At 36.7% G+C, this 22,751-nt stretch overlaps 1 protein-coding gene across 2 annotated transcripts in view; it reads right to left on the bottom strand.

Moving 5' to 3' along the window:
• Positions 1 to 787: 787 nt before the first annotated feature.
• PTPN14 (protein tyrosine phosphatase non-receptor type 14) overlaps positions 788 to 22,751 on the bottom strand; it is a 133,389-nt gene continuing 111,425 nt past the window's right edge. For both annotated transcript variants that reach the window (XM_087963841.1, XM_026682748.2), the window contains exons 16-19: positions 20,036 to 20,164; positions 14,196 to 14,427; positions 13,007 to 13,170; positions 788 to 8,717 (exon numbers count right to left, since the gene is read on the bottom strand). In XM_087963841.1, coding sequence (XP_087819967.1) covers positions 8,589 to 8,717; positions 13,007 to 13,170; positions 14,196 to 14,427; positions 20,036 to 20,164 — 654 coding nt within the window. In that variant the 3' untranslated portion in view covers positions 788 to 8,588. The remainder of the gene's footprint in view (positions 8,718 to 13,006; positions 13,171 to 14,195; positions 14,428 to 20,035; positions 20,165 to 22,751) is intronic.

A 22,751-nucleotide genomic window follows, 5' to 3' on the forward strand; every position in this document is an offset into this window, starting at 1 on the left:
TTTGTAGATGCTTGTTATGTACGTTAAAAATAAAGTATCTTCTTGGACGTGACTGACTGTGTTATTCTTTGAAGTGGTTATTTATTACTTTTGCTGAAACTCAGTAAATTTTTGCAAGTTTTTCTTATGCTAGCTGTCTAGAGAAGGCGTGGGAACATGTAACAAATCAGTCTCTCCAACCTTTCCTCTCTCCATACACACGAGCAGGCCATTAAGTTATTTTAAAACTTAATTAGGCAAATTTAACAGCTGCCTTTTCTCTCATTCAGCACATATCCTGGAGATGGTGCATGGAAAGCCAGCTGGGTAGCTTTGGGCCAGTCATTCTCTCTCAGCCATCTCACTTCACAGGGTTGTTGTTGTGGGGAAAAATAGGAGGGGAGAGTATTAGATATTTTTGCCACCTTGGGTTTGTTTATAAAAATAGTAAAAGTGAGAGATAATTAAATACAAAATAAATTATACAGAGCAAACTGATTCTAAATTAATCCAAATCTGATGTGAACACCTTTTAAATTACCCCATAATTCCTTGCAGGGTGGAGGCTGGACAACTGAATGGAGCTGAATATTTACTGGCCAGATGCTCTTCTTATTGCCAATGCGGAGTTATATTCAGCAGATATATTCTCATTGTGCCCAAAGAGAGAAATATTTGCCTTTACCTAGGATTGAACTCACAGCCTCCTGATTGTGAGGTGACAGCTCCACCTCTAGGCCACTGCGTCACTCAACAGCATATACAAAATAGTCACAGCCAATGTTTTTCAAATCAATACACTTGATTATTAGAAAGTTGAAAAAGTTTTATTGCATAATAAGAAGGCTAAGCATAATCTTTTACAAAACAAAGCTTGAATCAAAATTTTCTTACATCGCAAATATTTACAAAAAGGCAGTGTAAGATGTAAAAAAACATATTGCAATTATATGCTGAAGAAAAATTATAAAAACCAAAGGAAAGCGGAGAAAGTGCAAAATACTGTCAAAAGTCAATTGCTTTTATACAAAAGAAACCAACAAGCAGAAGCTTATGTACTGATACAAATATAAAATGGCATGCATAGGTTTTTTTTAAGGCTTTTAATGGTACAAAACAATGGGAAATGGATTATGGCAACCAAAATGAATTCATAAAAGGGCTGAACTTAATTGTTTACAAAATGTATATTTAAGAAACAATATTTTTTCCTACGATGGCCCTGGACTTAAGTTTATAATGCAATTTTCAAGTGAGCAATAAAAATACTGCAGTAAACCAGAACACAAAGCAAGTATTTGGTATAATTTAGGGACATCCATATAGAACCTTTTTGTGAAATACCCACTTAAGATACTTGTCTTAAGGTACTAAGCTGAAACTGGAGGTGATCTCAGCAGACAATTATTGTTACTTTGCATCTTCTAGTGTTACTAATGCCTTTTAGTACTGAACAGCAGCACACCCACAGATACACACACATAAAATTTTAGAAAAACATCATCAGTGATAAACTCATTTCTAGACCCTATGCTGTCAGTGAAGAATTCAAATCTACTGTTGCAATGGAAGTTTACATTCCATTCTAATTGTTTCCAAAAGAAAATATTACAGAATGGCATTCAAGGCAGCTTGCAAACTTCTGTGGCAGGCTCATTAAAAAATAAAAAATCAAGACAAATACAAGCTATTTGAAATATATGAATATAGAGAAGTCTAACACAGCAAAGAAATGCATTTTTTAAAGGTAATAGTCAAACAATTAACTTTGTAGCATTATCTTTAGCGCACAGGACATTTTCTAATTGTTGCATGATTGCCCAATGTTCTACCATCTTACAAAGCAATGGCCAGAGACAATGTTACCTATCTATCAGGCATAGGGCTTCTAGGCCAGAGGGCTGTGCTATCTTTTAGCAGCTAGGAATATCTCTCAACACGTTTTAGAGGTTAAGAGTTTATTTCTCTTCTTTTGGAAGGTTTTTTTTTAAGTCATTCATATAACTTGCTTTACACTTTCCCAAATATTAGATTTATGCTAATTTTAGCAGTGCTAAAGAGGAGGGGGAGCATAAAACAAGGGATTGTTGGCAACTCTGGAGCTGCAAATGGCTCCTTTTTGTCCTGTGATATGAAGCCTAAAGCTGAAACTCAACGTGGTTTATTTCTGTGGTTTAACTGTAAAGTGTTAATCCCTAAAGTGAATTATGTTTCAAACACTTAATGGTGATATATCTAAATATGGCTAAAGTGATAGTCTAAACTTATACTTGCAATTTTGGGGGGAGAATGACTATGGGGTCATCGTTTACTAATTTATATAAACTGGAATCATTGTCAGTAAGTCTTTAACAGAACTTCCTACATTAAATTAACTTGTGAATGAAATCTTTCCCAGCTGAAACCATGCTTTGGATTACAGGAGACCTTTTTCTTGTTTTGCTAAAGAAATAGAGAATGCTGTTATAAAAATCCATAGAATCACTGAATTTGAGACTAATCGCAGATTCACATATGCTGTATAAGCTTAATGAAAGTGCAAAGCTGTAATATGAGTTAAAATAATTCCATTATGGAGCATGATTATATCCTAATTATTTAACAATTAATATCAATTTCATTTGTATTTTGCACAGCCAACACTAAATAAAAGCTGAAAGAATTCAGTGCAAGGTCAGAGCATCTACAAATGTATAAACAATTATTTGAGGACAAGGTTTGGAGATATGTTTCTTTTTACACTTTGGTGCTACGATGGAATATATCATAAGAAGGCATTCTAAAAAATATCTACATCACATACAAATGGGTTACATGATCTGAAAATGTGATGCACAATGGAGTCCAAATGAGGAAACCCCATCCAGTATTGTCCAGGCAAAATGCATGGTAACTCCAACCTTTAAACACATGTAGATACATAATTGTGGCAGCCCTTGTTCTAAATGTAGGCTGTACTCCATGAATGTCTGAAACATAATGGGCAGTATAAATATAGTATTTATTTAAAAGCAGATTAACAGCTTGATTTGATGCCATGTTTTCAATCAGTGTTAACTGCACTTACAGTATATAGAGGAATCTCAGTCTTCAAGGTAGTAGGAAGTTTTAAGTGAATTTTTACTTATTAATGATTTCTGGTATTATTTAAGAAATGATGTGTTGTAGGATACACTTTATGGGTGTGGGTAATATTTAAGTTAGATTTGGAAAAACAATGTGAGTGTAGAAATTTGCTGCCAAAATATGAAAGCCCAGAAGGAATATATTCAGGCAACCAAAGTCATCATAATCTAGAAAGGATACAAGAAATTTTATCTACAACTTAAAAGCTAAATAGCATGGTTTTATATATATATATCCCTCATGAGTGATCTTAGGAATAGAATCAGATTGAAAAGGTCTGTCTGTATCTTCAGTAACTACTGTCCTTATCTTAGTGTTTTGGATTTACAAGTTAGTCATGCACTTTTAGTTGCAACTTTGGGTAGTAATGCTTATGGCAGAAGCTATATGTGACAAGGCAAGAGATGTTCATGGGAATAATTTTATCTTTTGATCAAGAGACCTGGCAAAGATAATTCAAAACGTACTAAACCACTTTATTAAATACAACATAAAATTAAGAGAGTGCCATTTGGTGTCGTGATTAAGGCATCAGGCTTAAAACTGGGAGACATTAAGTTCTAGTCCCACTCTCTCTCAGCCCTAGGAAGCAGGCAAGGGCAAACCCCTTCTGAAAATCTTGCCAAGAAAATGACAGGGATTTGTCCAGATCACCAGGAGTAAAAAACTACTCGAAGGGGGTAGGAGTGGGGGGAACAAAGCCATTTGTTACTTACACATTTTTATTTGCAAACTCATGACCTTTTTTGATGTGTAAAATTGGAAATGTATTTCAGGATGCTAGTGTTTCCCATACCTAACACTAGCATCCTGAAATACATTTCCAATTTTACACATCAAAAAAAGGTCATGAGTTTGCAAATAAAAATGTGTAAGTAACAAATGACTGCAAGGTTTATTTATTGTTTGTTATTTCAAGGAATGCCGCTAGTATAAATTGGACAGAAAAGAGCAAGCTATTTCTATCCTGGAGTTGTGAAATCTTGGCACCTCAATGGAAAATCCTCCTTCTCAGGAAATTCTCCGCAGTATAACATTTGGTAGACTTTTCAGAAAAAAGGGTTTTAAACATGAGTAGGCAATGCAGCAGGCATGCTTACTAAAAACATAGTAAGGAAATATTTAGCATGATAGGAATAATATCGGGATTCATTGAAATCTTGCAAGATGTAATTAATTTAGCATGAGATCTTACTTACTAATCTGACACAAGGTCTCATTAACTACTCAAAAGATTCCTTCCGGAAATCACACAAGAACTTGACAATTATTTACTTTTCTACTATGCAGCAGTATGCAGGTATGCAAAAGGCTTAAAAGTTCAGAGCAATTCCTAGAAAGAAAAAATATTCTAGATATACTGGTCCAGATCATTTATAACTGTCTGGAAATCAAGTAGGCTTCAATGTCATTATTATAAAACCTGCATTATACAGTAATACACTTTATAACTTATTAAGTTATTGAGTTGAAGTCCACAAGTCTTAAAGTTGCCAAGGTTGGAGACCCCTGATCTAAGGAGTAGCACTACCAAACCAATTGCTTCCATTCAACACATGCTTTCATGGGCCATAAGATCCTTCTATTATGTAGTTGGGGAGAAAGATTATAAAGTGCACATTGTTAGATATTGTCATTTTGCACAATATTAATTTGCTTGCGATGATATATCAATATTGCCTATTTATTTTTTTATACAATTTCATAGTTAATTATTGTTTATATTAATGCACAAGAGGAACATTATAATTTTACCTGTATTTTTTTTGAAATTAACTTACTTAATTTAAACCAGAATTTTGGTTCCACAGGCCATACATTGGCTAAGGTGAAATTTTATCTCAGAACTGGGGTGAATAATAGATCTATGTAAATTCTAGGAAAGCGAATATAAGACCATACTTCAACTTTATGTTCACTAATACATTTGAGTACAAGTGTCTTACTCTAAAGCCTGCTTGCAATTGAAGTTCCATTCATTTCTCTATATCCAGTACAGGAACAGGGACTATAGCATTGTCCCCTGAAGCATTATGATATTCTGAGATTAATGATAGTTGCTTTTTTACAAACTATCTGTGGATATATTTCTTGAAGTGAGTTCATTCTTGAAATCATTAAGATCATTAATATATCAGTTTTGTCTTTAAAGCATGACACTTAAAATAATATTTGAATTTCGATTCTTCAAATATTAACAAAATAAAAAAGCTTCTGATGCTGAGGGTCATTAAAATTTGAGCAAAACTTTTTTAATATTAAGCTTATTAAGGTCAACATTAGTATAAAAATCACACTAAAATAATATGTCTTAATAGTCTTAAATTTTTTCTTTGAACACCATCCTCCTTGCAGTCATAGTGTGAAAATGGTTCCTTATTTATATTAGTAATAGTTCTTTATTATATTAATATTAGTAGCTTGGTCTTGGGCATTGGTGTTTAACTGCAAAAGTTTTCCCTTGTGTGCAAGATAGGTATACATCGTGACAAAAAGCCTTGGCAATGTCTCATCAGTACTTCCTTTTTTAGTATCCATTATGTCTGCTTATTAAATAACTTCTTTTGGTTTGCATACTTCTAGAACAGCCAAGACTATACTGATCACATCCTAAATCTCAGAGTAATCAGACCTTGGAGGGGATTGTTTTCTCTTTCTAACTCCCTACCTGTCAGGCCAAATAGAGCAATGGGACTTGACAGCTCTGGTTTCAAACTTAATTCATCATTAGGAAATTATTCAAAAAACTATAATGAGATAACTAATTTAATACACTTTGCTTCAAGGTTTATTCCTTGGCCAGCTTCCCAGATGCAAAGCGTCTCTGTTCAATTATCACGCAGATGCCACTAAAAGACTTTAAATGGTTTCAGTTAATTTAACAAGAGATATGTTGGCATTGGCAAAGATATGCTGGACTGGAAACTGCACACTAAAGAAGTAAGAGTCTCCAAAGGAGCATCAACAGAAGACATTCTCTATATATTCTTTTCCTAAACATTTAAGGTGGCTTGAATTCTGTCTTTTTCTTAGCAAGGCTGGGGTGAATCAATGATTTAGATTCAACATGTGAAGGCAGTGAAATAATTTAGGCCTATCCATATATACTTAAAAGTAAATCCTTCTGAGATCAATGGGACTTGCTCCCAGAAACATATAGTCAAGATTGTAGGCTTAATCCCTACAAAGTAATCTTGCAGATTTTTTTTTAAAAAAATAAAATGATATACTATACTATCTAAAATATAGTACAAGTAGTCCTTGACTTACAGCCATTCATGTCAGGTGCAAGAAATCAGGAGTCAAGGTGGTTCAAATGACTGCATGCTAATGCTTTTTACAAGAATCTGAACTACTAAAGGTCAAAGCAAATTGGAAGTAGAGAAGAGTCAACAGAATTCAAGGAGGGCTGGACTTATATCTCTTGTGAGTGCAAAGGAAACTTCCTCTTCCCTCAACCTGCTCACTTCCTACAATTCATTTAGTGACCATTTCAAGTTACAATGGCACTGAAAAAATGGCCTATAACCATTTTTCACACTTACAACTGCTTTAGCATCCCCATAGTCCCAATAGTCATGTGATCAAAATCTGGGCACTTGGCAACTGGCAGATATTTATGACAGTTATACTATTCTGGGGTCATGTGATTGCCATTTGTAAACTTCCCAGCCAGCTTCCAACAAGCAGTGGGGGAAGCCAGATTCACTTAGTTACTGCATGATTTGCTTAACAATGGCAATGATTCGCTTAACAACTGCAATGAATCATTCAGCAACTATCTCAAAAAAGGTTTAAAATGAGGTGCAACTCACTTAACAACTACCTCCCTTAGAAATTGAAATGTTGGACCCAATTGTGGTTGTAAGTCAAGGATTACCCATATAAATATAGATAAAACATAGGTGTCAAACATTATTTTAAACATTATTTTGTTCAGTGGGAGGGGAGAAATAATTTGAATCAGGACCTTGGAGAGCGATGGGAAATCAGAGTGGACACTGCTGAGATAAATGGATCAATGATTATGTACCATCAAGTCACTGTCAAGTCCTATCGACAACATAGATTTTGTACATGACAATCTATCCCTCACCTGATTTTTCAGAGACAATAAACAAAAAGTCAACATAATTATTATATTATGTGGAGATATTTAAAAATTATTTATGAATCCAAGAAATGCATTGCAGCCACACAACAGAGCCTGCAGATACAAGCCGTACAGGGGTTTTTAGAGCCTGAAGACACTTAGGGCACATACCCAAACCACTAGAACATTCTCATTTGCAAGCAACACTAAATCAGTAGCTGTTAGCATTTCCTATTCATTTAAATGGATATTTTTAAAAAACTTTGAATGCATACCTGCTATCCTAGGCTACAGGTAGTTATTGGCTTGTGGTAATTGGACACAATATTAACCTAAACAGCTTTTTGCATGTTAACCTATTAAGATTTCTAAAAAGAGTTACACAATCATTCTCCATATATATTCTCTCATTCTCTCCCTTAGAAGAGAACAGAGAAGAAGTCACAGAAAGGGTGACTCTGCCACTATCAGCATGCACCAACAGAATGTTCTACCAAAATATGTCCAATGTTCTACCAAAATATAGAAAAAGATCTTCAGATTTACTCTGTATGATTCAAAGAATAACCTGACTTGAAAAACTCCCCTGATGTGGATATTTCACATCATGTGCAGGGCAATTTCCAGACTCAAGATATAGCATCAACTTAGGACTTTGGATTGATTAGATCTCGCTCAGACCCTAAAAAATCTCTTAGAATGGATCTCACTCCAGTATTTCAGCTATTTTATAGCTTTAAATATTGCTACTATCCATCATCAAGGTACTACCAGTATGATCATACTTGCTTAGTACTGAACCTTTGGATTCTTGAGCTTATTGGAAATCCCACTGCTATTCTGTAAGGCACTGCATGTATTTTAGAGGGCAAAAGCTTGTTCCTTTTCAATAATATTATAGACAGACATCTGCTTTTAAATTTGAACAAAAGTCAAATATTTTTTAAGTTGGGTTTTTTCTATGTGCACAGCCCTGAAAACAGATTGCTAAATACTCTTTTCACAAAAATAAAATAGAATACAATAAAATAGCAAAGCTGCCTTGCAAGTCATATAGAAATGCAATGGTCAAGAGAACCTCTCCGGATAGGATTATTTCCCATCCTAAAGACAGATTATAATAAAGAAATGTGTCAAATGTGGTTCCATAATTTTAAGGTCACCCCACATTCCACCAATTAAGAAAGTTCACGCATCATTAAAAAAAATAAATTATTTCATATAAAATCATCTGCAAGAAGAACAAAGTGTCCTTATCATTGAAGCAATTTTGATCAGGTGTCACAAAATACTGCAAAGCAAGAAGCTTTGTAGTAGGGCAATTCTCAGCCAAACCGAAAAGGCTGTCTAAATAAGTGAATGAAAAGATGCAGTGTCTCTTTTGAAGATGTTAAATGAGCCTGGAATTTTGTAGAAATAAGATGAGGACTTGGTAGACAAATTTATACTGTGCAATAGTTTGGATCATGAACATTCTCTGTTCCCTCAGATGTTGAAGCATCACTGGAACATCTACTTTCTGCAAAGAGGAAGAGAAAATTCATAACAATATTAATCATTGTAGAACTGAACAAAACAATGTAGGATTCATACAACTTGCATTTGCTTTCTTCAAATCTCTCTTTTTAATTCTTACTCTGCATCATTAAACCCATTGCTGTATCGGTTAATGGCTTTTTTTTTCTTCTGGGAATCACAACATTAGGATAAATATAAATACAGAAGAACAACTAAGTTCAGGTTTGCATACCAACTTGGGAAATATCAACCTCAATTAAACTGGACATTCTTCTCCTTCTCTATAGATTAGAGGCCCATTTAGTTTCATTTCTCTTGTGCTCTAAATTGTATCAGAGACACATAAGATGTTTCTTTATTCATGGGAAGAGTTTTCATGTGAATGAAAAAATGAGAAGAGTAAATTGTTGAGATTATTAGCAAGTATTTGTTCTAGAGCAGAGATGTCAAAACAGCGTCCCACAGACCGGATGTGTCGCACATAGGCCACGCCCACCCTAATTCCATGAATGGGGAAAACATCACGAAACATCACATGACAGCAACGTGATGGGGCAAGCTTGACACCTGTGTTCTAGAGGATTGTTATCTGTGCCACAGCAAGAAAATAAATGGTTCAACTCATATTCTGCAACTAATATAAATCCAATAATTAACAATAGTCTCAGAATGGCCATTCTGGTTTTTTAAAATGTGTCAGTTAAGTCCAAAAAGATATCTAAAGACAACATTAGAATGATGCTTAACAAGATATATTTAGAATTCCAGTCTTACTGCAACCATTAGTGAAGCAAATATAGGAAGAAGACTGCATAAATATGTTTACACCACTATTCCTCCTGGACCTTCTTCACCAAAGAATTGCAAAAGCTAAGAGGTGCTGATAGCACTTGCACATACAACCCAATAAAATTGAATACATAAAGATGCTTTTGAATATTTATATTCTAGCATGACGAAAACACAAATATAAACTTCAACATCCCGATTTATTTATTTTTTTGCTAGAACTTCTTTCATTAGCAGAAGCAGGATAACACCATTTCTCTACCCTTTGCAGCCCTTAGCCAACCTTAATATTTGCTTTGAAAGTTTATAAAAAACATTGAGAGGCATAATCGGGGTTACAGGTAGTAGTCTTACTACGAGGAAGGAAGTTTCCTTGTGCAAAGTTGATTCTTTATGAGAAGCAGTGTTATTCCCATCACCTAGAGATTTCAAACAAGTTCACAATATATAATGCCAATTCATGTTGATCTTTATCGATGGCGATGGTGGTTACTTATCTGAGTTCAAATGACATCAAGAGTTCTACCCCATGCTTGAATAGCATCATAGCGTATGTACTTTTATCTATCTTGGGGGTGAAGAGCTACTTTGAGTAGCACACTGAAATCTGATAATGCAAAACTTCAAATCGGATTTATTAAACTTACTGTAAATTAAACACAATTAGTATTATTGTTCCCAATAAACTCCCCTTTTTATGACCCTGTATTCTCTTAATTTGGGGTAGAGTCGGGGCAACTGAATGGAGCTGAGAGTTTACTAACCAGATGCCCTTCCCCACACCATGCAGAGTTTACAGCAGATATCTTTTTTCTTTTGCACCCTAGAAGAGAAACATCTACTACTACCTAGGATTGAGTGCTCAACCTTCCGAATGGGAGGTGAGCGTCTTCACCATTAGCCACTCAGTATTATTGCTCCCAAATGAATTTTAAAATTTCAGTTTATGTCACACTATAATTTAAGTATTATAGTTCAAAGGGATTCTAGAGAATATAGAAGACTGTCATGCCCCTGGTGGAGGCTGACTCTGAGGGAGAGGAGGAACAGCCGACAGGGAGTGGAAGTGTGGCTCCAGAGGTTGTGGAGAAGGCTGGGGAAGGGCAGAGGCCAGCTGAGCAGTCAGAGGAGGACGCAGGCCTATTCCTATCCATCCTAGGGTACCCAGGAGGAGACGATAAGGGAGAAACGTGGTCTCCTCAGGAGGAGAGAGAGGGCTTTGATCTTCTTCATGGGCTGCAGGTGTGAGAACTGAATAAGAGTTTGAACCTGCATACTGGCAAACGCTGGATACAAAGCGTGTTTTGTTTTGGACTGAAGTTATCTTGGTTGGTATCCTTCCAACAGACTGTGCCTTGTTATCTCCTTGAATTTGGTAAATATCTCTTTTGTTCCGTTGTGGAAATTTTGTCATTGTAGTTTGTTTGGTTTTTTTATTTCACCTCTATCTGCTCATTACATTCGGACTGTATTGCTTTCTTTTGAAGACTATTTTTGAGTACATTTTATCTCGAACTTACTATTATTGAACAGTGGGGCCAAATTGGAGGCATTAAAGGACATTTATTTACATTTTGGATTTTGTTAAGTTTGTGTTACATTCTGGGTCATCACAGAAGACTATGAGAGGTAATGTTGCCTTGGGACTTTCAAATGAGTACTATGGGTCTACCGGGTCCTATATAACACCTTTTATTTGAACCACCAGATTGCCCTCTTTGTTTTAAACAAATATAGATAAGGATCTCAGTTTTCTTGTTCTCAATTTTGTTAACTTTTATACCTTACCAAAGAATGCTGCTGTGTGGAATTTGATCATCAGCAGCCTAAATTGCTTTGCTAAGCTAGTTAGAACATAGTTCAATCTAAGCAAGAAAAAATCCAGGCTAGTTTAGACTTGCAGGGCTCAGCCCAACTCTTAATTGCTGAGTGTTTGACTTTCCGTCTTAATTTTCGTATTTGCTGAAAAACAAAATCTATGACAATATCCTTGTTTTCCAAGCCAAGCTTCAAAACCACTTGAGAGGACAGAGAGAAATATTGGATAGTATGCTTTTAATTTTTTTTTAAGCTTGAAAAAAGGCAAGTGGGGGATGGGATATGCAAAATTATTCACAGGGAGAAAGAGATTTGTCTCTTTTTCTCATTGTACTACAAGCTGGGATTTGGAGACTCCACCATGAAATTGCTGAACTAGAACTAATTAAGAAGTTTCTGGGATGGCTAAATTATTATTTATTTATTTGATTTGTCAATCGCTTACAAAGTAATAGTTATAAGTATAAACATGAGTAAGAATACAGTAAATAGGTACGAATAAATGGGAGCAAAAGGACAGGGATGGTAGGTACGAAGGTGCACTCATGCACGCCCTTTACAGACCTCTTAGGAATGGGGTAAGGCCAATAGTGGTTAGTTTGAGGTTAAAGGAGTGGGGCTTAGAGGATGTAACAACAATATATTCCGATTATCCTGTTTACATAATTCACATTTGTTAGTTTTTAAGGACCCACAAGAGTGTTGCATTTGTGGCACAGTGTAATATGATGACTCCTTTAGTATAGGTAGTGCATTCCAGGCATTGACCACTCTGTTGCTAAAGTCGTACTTTCTGCAATCAAGTTTGAAGCAGTTTACATTGAGTTTGTATCTGTTGTGTGCTCTTGTATTGTTGTGGTTGAAGCTGAAGTAGTCATTGACTGGTAGGACATTGTAGCAGATAATTTTGTGTGCTATGCTTAAGTCTAACCATAGGTGGCGTAGTTCAAGGTTGTCCAAGCCCAAAATCTCAAGCCTGGTGATATAGGGTATTCTGTTGCGAGCAGAGGAGTGTAGTACTCTTTTCGTGAAATACTTCTGGACTTGCTCGATTGTATTAATGTCTGATATGCAGTGCGGATTCCAGACTGATGAGCTGTATTCGAGTATTGGTCTGGCAAAAGTTTTGTATGCTCTAGTTAGCCATTCGATATTTCTGAGAAGCTTCGTAAGATTAGATTTACAACTCTTAATGCCTTTTTGGCAATGCTGTTACAGTGAGCTCTGGTGCTTAGGTCATTTGATATGAGAACTCCAAGGTCCTTATTATCAATGGCTTGTTGTTCTGAATGGTCAATTTACTTATCTTGAGCTTTGCAAAGATCTCTCCCCCCGTTTTTTGTGTTGCACTAGCATTAGGTTTCATTTCTTTTTCATGTCTCTGTGTGAGTTTGCAAAGCATAGGCCAGTGTGTATAAACTATGTTGCTCCTTTGACAGCTGACTGAAGCTCCTGCCACAATAAGAAATATATTCCGATTATCCTGTTTACATAATTCACATTTGTTAGTTTTTAAGGACCCACAAGAGTGTTGCATTTGTGGCACAGTGTAATATGATGACTCCTTTAGTATTGGTGGATTTTTCCTTGAATACATTTATACTCTAGCCTGCAATGGCACTCACTGGACTGTATCACTTCTTAGGATGAAATAAATACCTTCAGGAAGACCTTTTGACTTACCTCATTGTGTTCCAAGCAGCCAATCATAAGCTCTGTCAAAATAACCACACCTGTCCTCCCTACTCCAGCACTACAGTGCACAACAATTGGAGGGTTGCAATTATTACTGCTGTCCAGAATGCTGTTGGTATGACGGCGCACCGACTGAATCTCTTCCAAATAGGCTGCAAGGTAGGAATAAACAAAAAGTACATTTCCCAAATCTATTGCAGTTTTACATAAACTATGGCAAGTAAGTTGAAGGGAGCAAGTTTCCTTTTAAATTATGATCATTTACAGTCTTGGGAAACACTAATTATTTGGCCTCTAGACAGCAAACCACACTGAATTCAGTAAGTGCCAGCAGGGTGTCGATTACTACTTGGGACTTTAAATTAATCAGCTGTTTAAAAAAATACCCACACACAGACTCTTCCACCCTTTGCAAATCCCAAGGTCCCTGAAGCAGATGACTGTAGACATTACTTACAGCAATTCCTGCGATTAACAAGCTGGGATCAGAACAACAGCAAGTTTCCCCAGAAACATGCCTGCTGGAGCACTATCTAATGGGAAGGGACCATCCATCTGGCCCTTTCCTTACCTTGCAAATTGGGACTGAATTTCAAGTATTTCTGCCCTACTCTCTCGACTTCCAAGTATCATTTTTAGGTCTAGTGAAAAGTCTGAATAGCAAAACAAGCAAACATCAGGTTTGCCCTTAGCTGCACCACAGTTGTTAAAGACAGAACCTTTGACAACAATGATCTGTGATGCTGAACAAGGCACAAGACTGCTTAGTCTACTCAAGGATTCAGCTTTAAGAGCTGATGAATGCAGAAGGGGAAGAATGAGGGATGTTATGTCCTTCATGTAATTGTTTCAGCTACTTTATGGATTTTTCAGCCAAACCTCTCTAGTGGGGAGTCTTCTGTATCCAAATAGGTTCTTAAAATATTATAGTGTACACAGGAAATTATTTTAGAGCAATCTGATCATCAGCCCATCAAATGCCATTGTATGCAATCCCTGGCAACGCTCTCAAGAGAACAACTTCGTAATAACTCTGCACATTACACAATCAATGTGGAATCTTTTGCTGGAGATGCTCTGAGAACTTTATCACTTCTTTGTATGATCAGCCCCTTTTCCCTGCCCCCCACCTCCCAAAAACACAATTGCCATTACATTCATATGTAGGAAAGCTTACAAAGGAAGTCTTGCTCTTCTGGACAGGCATGATCTGGCCAGTTGGTGTATTGTAAATGCCACACAGTCTTCTCCTGTCCTAACAATAGGTGCTTGACCTTCAGGCCCGTTGTAGCATAGCAACCAGAAACAGTCCGGAATTTGGTGGTCACTTTGAATTTTCCATAAGTGGCTGAGCTATGTTTTGAGCCAAGTTTGGGCCAATAACGATGGCTTTTGGTTCTTCCTCTTTCCTACCCCGCCCCCAACAGAAACAGAAACAAAATTAGCAACAATCACTGAAACAAAAGAACAGATCAAGTATTAAGTTGGCATTATATAGGTGTTACAATGTCAGTATAAGATTAGAATCACTGGGATTCAATGCCCCATATAGTTCACCGGAGAGTTATGGGTTATTATTTTCTTTTAGCTTACAGCAGGGGTGTCAAACTCACGTCGTCACAGCGGCATCACATGACATATTGGGACTTTTCCCCCTTCGCTAAACCAGGCGTGGGCGTGGCCAACGTGTGATGCATCCGGCCTGTAGACCGGGAGTTTGACATCCCCAGCTTATAGCCTTGTTATACAAGTAACATAAGCTATGGAAAAAACTCCATCTGCTGTTTACACTTCTTTGGAGAAAGGATAGGATAAATTAATGAGTTAAACAGTCGTTGAATGCTGCATATATCACTATTACTTTTTTCTCACCACTGACTAACCTATAATATTTTTAAATTGGTATATACAGTTACAAGTTCTACTTTATTGAATATAATTACTAAAATACAAATCTTGTGTTTATATGTGGCATGATCTCTGAGAAGACATTCGAGTTGAAACAAAAAATGGATAAATAGAAATTGAATAATTGATTGAATGAATGAATAACAACTAAATTAGCAGCATCCAAGATCTATAAAACACATGTGCTCAGGCACAAGACTATTGACATGTGCCCCTCTTTACACAATAGACCCTGTATTCAATAACTTGTCTGATAATCAGAAATGTGGACTTTGTAGAAGCAAAGTAGAAAAAGTATTGATGCTTTTGAACTTCAGTAATTGGAAAAGTCTCCTGATAATAATATAGCTAAGATAACAAACAAATGAATAAATAAACAACTCAACGCAGAAATCTGACTCAATACACAAATGAATTCAAATTATCCTACTTCCAACACATTATGCTAAGACCATCTCTCTAGAAAAGGCTCTAATACTGGTAAAGGGAAAAATGTGGGAGGAAAGAAAAGAAGAGAACAACCAGCAGGAACCTGGATGGACAATGGCATTGAGTGCACCAATGGAAAACCTGAAAGACCATTGAGGCTGGAGAAACTTAATCTATGTAGTTGCTGAGAGGTAATACTGACTTGATAGCACATAATCAGTTAGGAGGTGACTAGGTTCCATGGAACTCTATGCAAGTAATAGAGGGGAGACAGTTTTCACCCAATGCATTATCATTACAATTTATTCTTCTCTTTCCAGGATCCAGTTTGCATTAGCATTAGAAGAAACAAAGTCACAGAATTGCAGTAGGTTGGAAGAGAAGGAACAGATTGGTAGATGCAGATATAAACTTACAGACATGTTGTTTTATGTTTTAACTTGTTAAATTTAACTTGTTAAATTTTTGATTGAGAGATGCCCAGAATTGGCTAAAAAATGGGTGGCTATATAAATGTTTTAAACAAATGAACAATATGTAGACATTGCATACACACACACACACACACACACACACACACACACACACACACACACACACACACACACACACACACACACACACACACACACACACACAGTGTTTCTATGTTACCATTGGAGAAGAGAAGCCTTTCTGCAAATATTACAGAAATACAAATTAGTAAAACAATTTCCGGAACAGTAATCCTTACAAGTTTCAACTTGTATCAACTTGTTCCAACTGCCAATAGAGTTTACATCAATGAAAGATTACATGAAGAAACAACTCTTAAAAAAACCCAACAAAAACCTAGATAAAATAGCTTTATAGGGTAAACCAAGAACTCTAGCTAAAGCACACTTTACGTCATGAACCTACAAGGTGTTCTGAGACCGAAAAGTCGACAATGCAAACGGATCCCCTGTCTAGGTGTCATCTTCTGCATCTACTGCCGACTAAATCATAAAATGAGGTACGAAAGGTCAGCTTTTCCTTTTGTTCCTAGGAGGCTTCCTGAAGAAGTCCATTCAGGAGGCTGTCAGAAATACCTGGAGAGTTTTGCAGGAGGAGCCCAGGAATTTAAGAGACAGGTATAAGGATACTGAGAGAATGATTCAAACTCTCCTAGAATGCTCCATAGCCTTGAGATTACACTTCTGTATGTTTAGATTCTGTAATGTAGCCACAAAGTGTGTTTTTAAAGACTTTCTATCATGAATTCATAGGTCTACGTCACAGCTTGTGTTTATTTAAAGAGAAAACAATTTTCAACATGGTATGAATTCCCATTGCAATTATTATGTAGAAATTTCTACTATCTTGGGATTCCAAAGATTCCCTGCCTCATTAAAAAGATCTCGACAGCATATATACAGCATGTACACAGTCTGGGTAATAAGATTGTCCTGTTCTCTGCGGCTGCTTAGAAACCAACTTTTTCCATGGCCCAATTATTCTGTAACGGTGTATTTAATGGACTCTTGCTCCCCCTTCTGAACAGCTGATAGCTGTAAATGTTTAAAATGGGAATGATCGGGAAGAGAACAGCTGACCCTCTATGCCTGTAAAATCCATGCATCTGAACTGGATTCAGACTGCTGGTTGCTGGTGCGTGCCAGTTTTACAATGCAATGTACAGTTTGGGGATTATCTGTTTTGCTTGGCATGGAACAGCAGACTTCCCCCCCCCCCCCCTCACTTGATACTTTTATACAGGAACAACAGCTTCTGGTCTCCTTGCAGCTGATAAGGATTCTAGTACGCATAGGTGACCTTGGATGAGCTGAGAATGTCATTCTTTTCAAATAAGAGTGGCTTTGTATTCTCAGAATTCACTGGAATTCTGTTTGCTTTGTTTGGCATGCTACAACCTCCTTCTAATGGAGCTAGAATGTTACAAACAAGGTTGTAATGGTTGAATCATCCCAGGCAGAAGTTCAAAGGATTTAGAATAAAAGAAAACAAAACCAAAGAGTAAAGGGCCAGCAAAGACAAGCACATTATTTCAGAGACCTTCCTACAGCACAAAAGACACACATGCATAACCATTTTAGGCACCCCTCCCTCAATGGTATGCAGGATAAAACTTGGGCCCACTGCAGAACAGTTCTTGCTATAACAGAGGGCAAGCTGATCAAAAGAGAGAGAACAAATACACAGAGGAAGATGTGTTTCAAAATTTGAAAAAAGAAAAGAAAAAAAGAAAAGAAATTAAATTTATGGCATGGAGCCTAATTATTTGAGACATCACCCGCTTTAGGGTTGTTTTTGCCTGTCCCATGAGATTGGACAGAATCTTCTCTTTTGCCAAGTTTAATTTGTTTTAGTTTTTAGCATTGCAATTAAAATTCTTAATAAAATTATACACACACACACACACACACACACACACACACACATGTATATTTTCGTAGGTTTTCACGGGTACAGGTATGTAGGTCTAGGTGTGTTCGGATCTTTGGTGCTTTCGGCTTCATGCCAGTGCAAGCAGTGCAAACAGACAAACACCATACAGAAGCCTGATGATGGCAGATGAGATTCTGCCAAAATGTTGCTACAACTTTAAAAGCACAACTATAATGACGTGGGAAAATACCCGAACAAAGCTGAATAACATACATGTAAATACCCGCAAAAACTTAAGAAAACATATATGTATGTATGTATGTATGTATGTATGTATGTATGTGTATGTGCGTGCGTGAATGTATGTATGTATGCATGCATGAATGTATGTATCAGCAGTGGGATCCTACCTGTTCCACTACCGGTTTGGTGATTGCATGCGCACGCATGGTTTATCTCACACCAGCTGAAGCTTGTAGCTCCAATCAGCTGAGAGGATAAAGAGAAAAGCACAGGGGCAGGTGGAAGGTCCTATCCTGTGCTTTTCTTTTCTTTCTCCTCTCAGTGGATCGTGGGAAGCTTTTTTTTTTTACTACCGGTTCTGTAGAACCGGACCAAACCGGTAGCATATCACCATTGGTATGTATATATGTATGTTATGTATGTAAGTGTATGTGTGTGTGTGTGTATGGTAGCTTAATACTCTGACGATGTCAGCAGAGGCTGACGAAAGTTTAGTAAGTACAATAAATATAATTTTTAAGTTCCGGAAATCACAGGATGTCTGTTTCTTCTTTTACAAGTATACCTGGAACTCTTGTATTTTTAGAATAGTGTGTGTGTGTATTTATATATATATAAAAATATAAAAGTTTGGGTACAGTAGACGTATTTGGGTCAATCATTGTGTTTCATTGATCAAGCAGTGTGATCTCGTGGAACTCAGAAATCTGCCTTCTTTTCCCTGGTATCTGCTGGGATGGATCCCAGCCTGACGCTGTTCAGGAAGCTACTAAATATTTGGCTTTGGTGAAAGGTGAACCCTAATTAATAGTTTTGGTTTGGGGGGAGGGTTGGTTTGATTTTATGCAGTTTCTGTTCATGATTTTTTTTTGTCCTTTGTATTTTTCCTTTATATTTTTTAATTGTAAGCTGCCCAAAGTCAATGGGAGTCTATAATTTGTGTGTTTGTAGATAGATAGATAGATAGATAGATAGATAGATAGATAGATAGACAGACAGACAGACAGACAGACAGACAGACAGACAGACAGACAGATAAGGGATGCAGTAAATACAAATGTCCTCTCCTTGCATTTTCTTACTTGGTTGTCAAAACATCTCTTTTTCTCTCTCTCTGTATCAAAATCAAATCAGTGGTCAGCTCAAGTGAATGAATTAAGGATGATCTTCAGAGTTATCAGTGAGCCATGTGACTTTCAGTTGGTTTCTTCTGCAACCTTCATCAGTCTATACTAGCATAGTTAATCACAAGGCTGTAGTTATTTTATATCCCCCTTCTTTCCAGAAGCAAAAGGTAAACTATACTCGACTCTTCCTTTATTTTATTCTCAACACAACACCAAGAAGCAGGTGGGACCAAGAAAAACTGAATTTGTAAGTTGTCTACCCTTGATTTGATAGGAATGATTACTTTATTGCCCAGTTTTTGTGTTATTGTTTAGAGAACTAACAGCTCTTATTTCTTCCCTGCTCCAAATTTGATTCTTTACTATTTTATGTCAATAGACATTATATATAATGGTAATACCGGGCAAAACATAAATCGATCTCACTTAGCCCTAGAGTTATTAGGATGTTTTTGAAATCTCTACTGGGTAATAGTGCTGACTTAGAAATAACATGTCTTGGGTTCATTTCCATATTTAGCCACGGTGCTCAATGGCTTATTGTTTCATACTGTTGATACCTTATCTGCTATTTGTGTAATGATTATGGTTTCTTTGAGGTATATATTTAAATTTTTCTTCCTGCTGTCACATTCAAAATGACACTTTTGTAACTCCTTGGGACATCTCTGGATAGAGGAAGGAGAACATGCCTAAGGCTCTTATGGATCTCACAGTTCATCTTTTCTGGAAGAGAAAGTTTCCTAACTCCTCTTTTTGGCTCCATGAGAGGAAGAGAGGGGAGCATATAAGCCTGGGAAATGGCCAGAGCTTTTAACACCTCCCTTAGCCATGGCTCAGCCTGATCTCAAATGCAGCTTGTCCGCCTCCCTTTGAAACTTTTTCCTGGCTGGAAAGCTTATGTTTGTGTTCCACTGCAGATGTTTCCTGTCCCATTACAAACCTCTTCTGCTGTCACCATGGCTATCACATTGACTCCTTCCTCCCACACCATTTGCCAGAAATCATGGCATGTTTGTGGCAAAGGTCCTTGTGTAGCGATATAGTGCCATTCTTCTCCACCTACTGTCACCTAGGGAAAAGAGAGAAAGGAATTACTTTGCATAACTGCACAACTCTCCTATGGTTGCTTACAGCATACTGAGCTGATCTACCTATCTTTGCTCTTCTCAAGGTCAGACACCAAATCAAGTTTATGTTTCTATCTATTAATTCAAAGCATAACTTATATGTATTAACAATATTCAAGTAATTGGAATGGTCTTAGCCTAGCTTTGATGGAAATATACATTTGAAAGCAAAACAAACAAAATACAACTTAGGGCGAGAAAAAAAAGTGTCAGTCTAGAAATGAAGCCACTTCTTGTTTCTGGTTCTCCTGTGAAATATTGTCTCCTTGCCATCCCTCCCCATTCTAATATTTTCTGGATACATTTTCTGATTAAAAAAATGGTCTGCTTATGTAACTTTGCGCGCCATTCTACGACTCTACTCTGTATCTATAAATCCATCTGTATGGAGTTTCCAGGGGCCTACGTTCCATCTGATAATGTATGTTTATTTCGCAGAGATGAAAATGTTAGCCCTTGTATGAGTCAATTTTTAAAAAGAGAACACTCAAAGATGGTACGTTGATGGTGGTTAAAACAAAAAAGCCAACATGCTGACTACTGAGATTATTTAGAACATATGAACAGAATGTTTTTCCAGCAACCTGGACAAACATTAAAGTCTAAAAAAGGCAGACAGCCTAACCAAGACTGGCAGAGGAGTAAGATAACTCTTATCAGAATATTAAGGGAGTTCAGTTTTGGTTACAGTTCAAAAGTCCATTTTCAACTACCTGGAGCAAGGCTGGAATAAAAATCCATATACAGTCAAGAGTGAAACAATAGCCTGGAACATGGAGGAATAATATTTGCTGATTGCAGCTATATTAGATATTGGTAACTGGGAGAAAATCACTTGCTGTGTAAATGAAGCAAAAAAAAAAATTGCAAGATGGAGTTTCACCTTCTGAGTAAAAGAACATCTGCTTGGCTTCTGCCTCAGCCACTTGGAGTGCAGGAAAGAAATGTACTGGCAACACACCGAGTTGTATATGACTACAGATCAGCATATGCCCCGACATGTGCTATAGAACAATGTGTGTATGTCCAATACTGATATACCAGATGAAATATGAGGTTTTAAAACTGGCTAGGGAGAATTCTTCTTGGCCCTTGCCACCTGATGGGGTGAAATTATGCCTTCCCAAACAATTTCTCCTCCCATAGATAGATGAAAAATGTTCCATTCAGTAATCAGTCATCCAAGCTAAGGCAGATTGTGCCAAAAGTACCCAATATCTTCTTGCCACCAGGTCTTTTGGCAGAAATCTGATAGGATTCTGATTTAGAAGGCTTTTAACTCAACAAGGGGTTTTAGTATTGCAAATTATGATCAAACAGCTCTTGGAACTCAAGAGAAATGTATTTCAGGAAGTATAGTTAGAGCAAAAAAATATTTGGACCAAAATGAAAAGTTATCATTATAAATAGATGTATTCATTTTTTTTTTTTTAAAAAAAGCAAGACAACAAATTGTTAGATAGAAATATGAGATGATTTTCTTCTAACCTCTTTTATTGTAGAAATGATTTTTAGTGTCACTATCAGTTATACCACAAGGCCAAGAGGCTTGCTTTGAAAATGTTGCCCTTGCTGTCTTCTTAGGTTTTGGGCAGGGTTATTTTGAAAATACAATAGGGTAAGAAAAGCTGTAAACACTGTCTTTAAATCAACTTCTTTTGCACATGTTCAGCTGTTTCAGATTCAGATGGCAGAATGAAAGCAAGAATAAAGCCAAGTCAGGATCGAAGGATGATCTTGATTGTAATCTAAAATCAACTGAAGATGCCAGTTACTTCATCTATCCATGAATTTCTATACACAGGTGCACTGGCAGCTCGCATAAAATGTTAAAATGGAGATCAATTAAGAACATGAAAATAGCCTTAAAGCTGAGTTTGCCAATGTAATAAATAAGGCCTTTTAATAGCAGAACATAAAACAACAGAAATAAAATCTAAGAACTGCATTGGAGCCTGAAGAAATAAAAAGGTTCTCTAACAACAATAACAATCACCACCACCAGAATAGGTTGTAGAAGAGAAACTCTGGGAAAGGACCATCATGGAGTCAATCAGCTTGGAAGCAATCACCCACTAAAGCTCAAACTTTTAAAAGCACAAGGCAAAAATCTTCAAAAAGCCTGAACCTATAGCGTACATTTTAGGCCTATTCCAACTAATGATATAAATTTATATTAAAAAGCCTCCCTGTACTAGTGTACTCTTAGATATTCAATAAAATACAATCCAGATAACATCTCTGATTCTGGAATTTTCTCTGCCACAGACTCATTCACTGTCTTCCCCCACATAAATTAGGAATATAGCAACAAAATCATTTGCCTGTTTTGCTCAAACATACATTTTGCTTATTTTAATAGTACGATCTTGAGTATTTATGAGTGGGGCCCAAAGCCAAGTGATTACAGAGATAGGTTCAAATTTTAATTCCCCCCCTCCCCATTCGTTTTCAGGTGTAATAAATCCTGGGTGACAATTGCAACCTAGTGACAATGGGGTGGGTTACTTATTAGCTGGAGGGCAAGAG

Source organism: Notechis scutatus, chromosome 1 (genome assembly GCF_049901735.1).
Source record: "Notechis scutatus isolate UNSWTSFEM ecotype Mainland chromosome 1, rNotScu1.2, whole genome shotgun sequence".
Lineage (NCBI taxonomy): Eukaryota > Metazoa > Chordata > Lepidosauria > Squamata > Elapidae > Notechis > Notechis scutatus.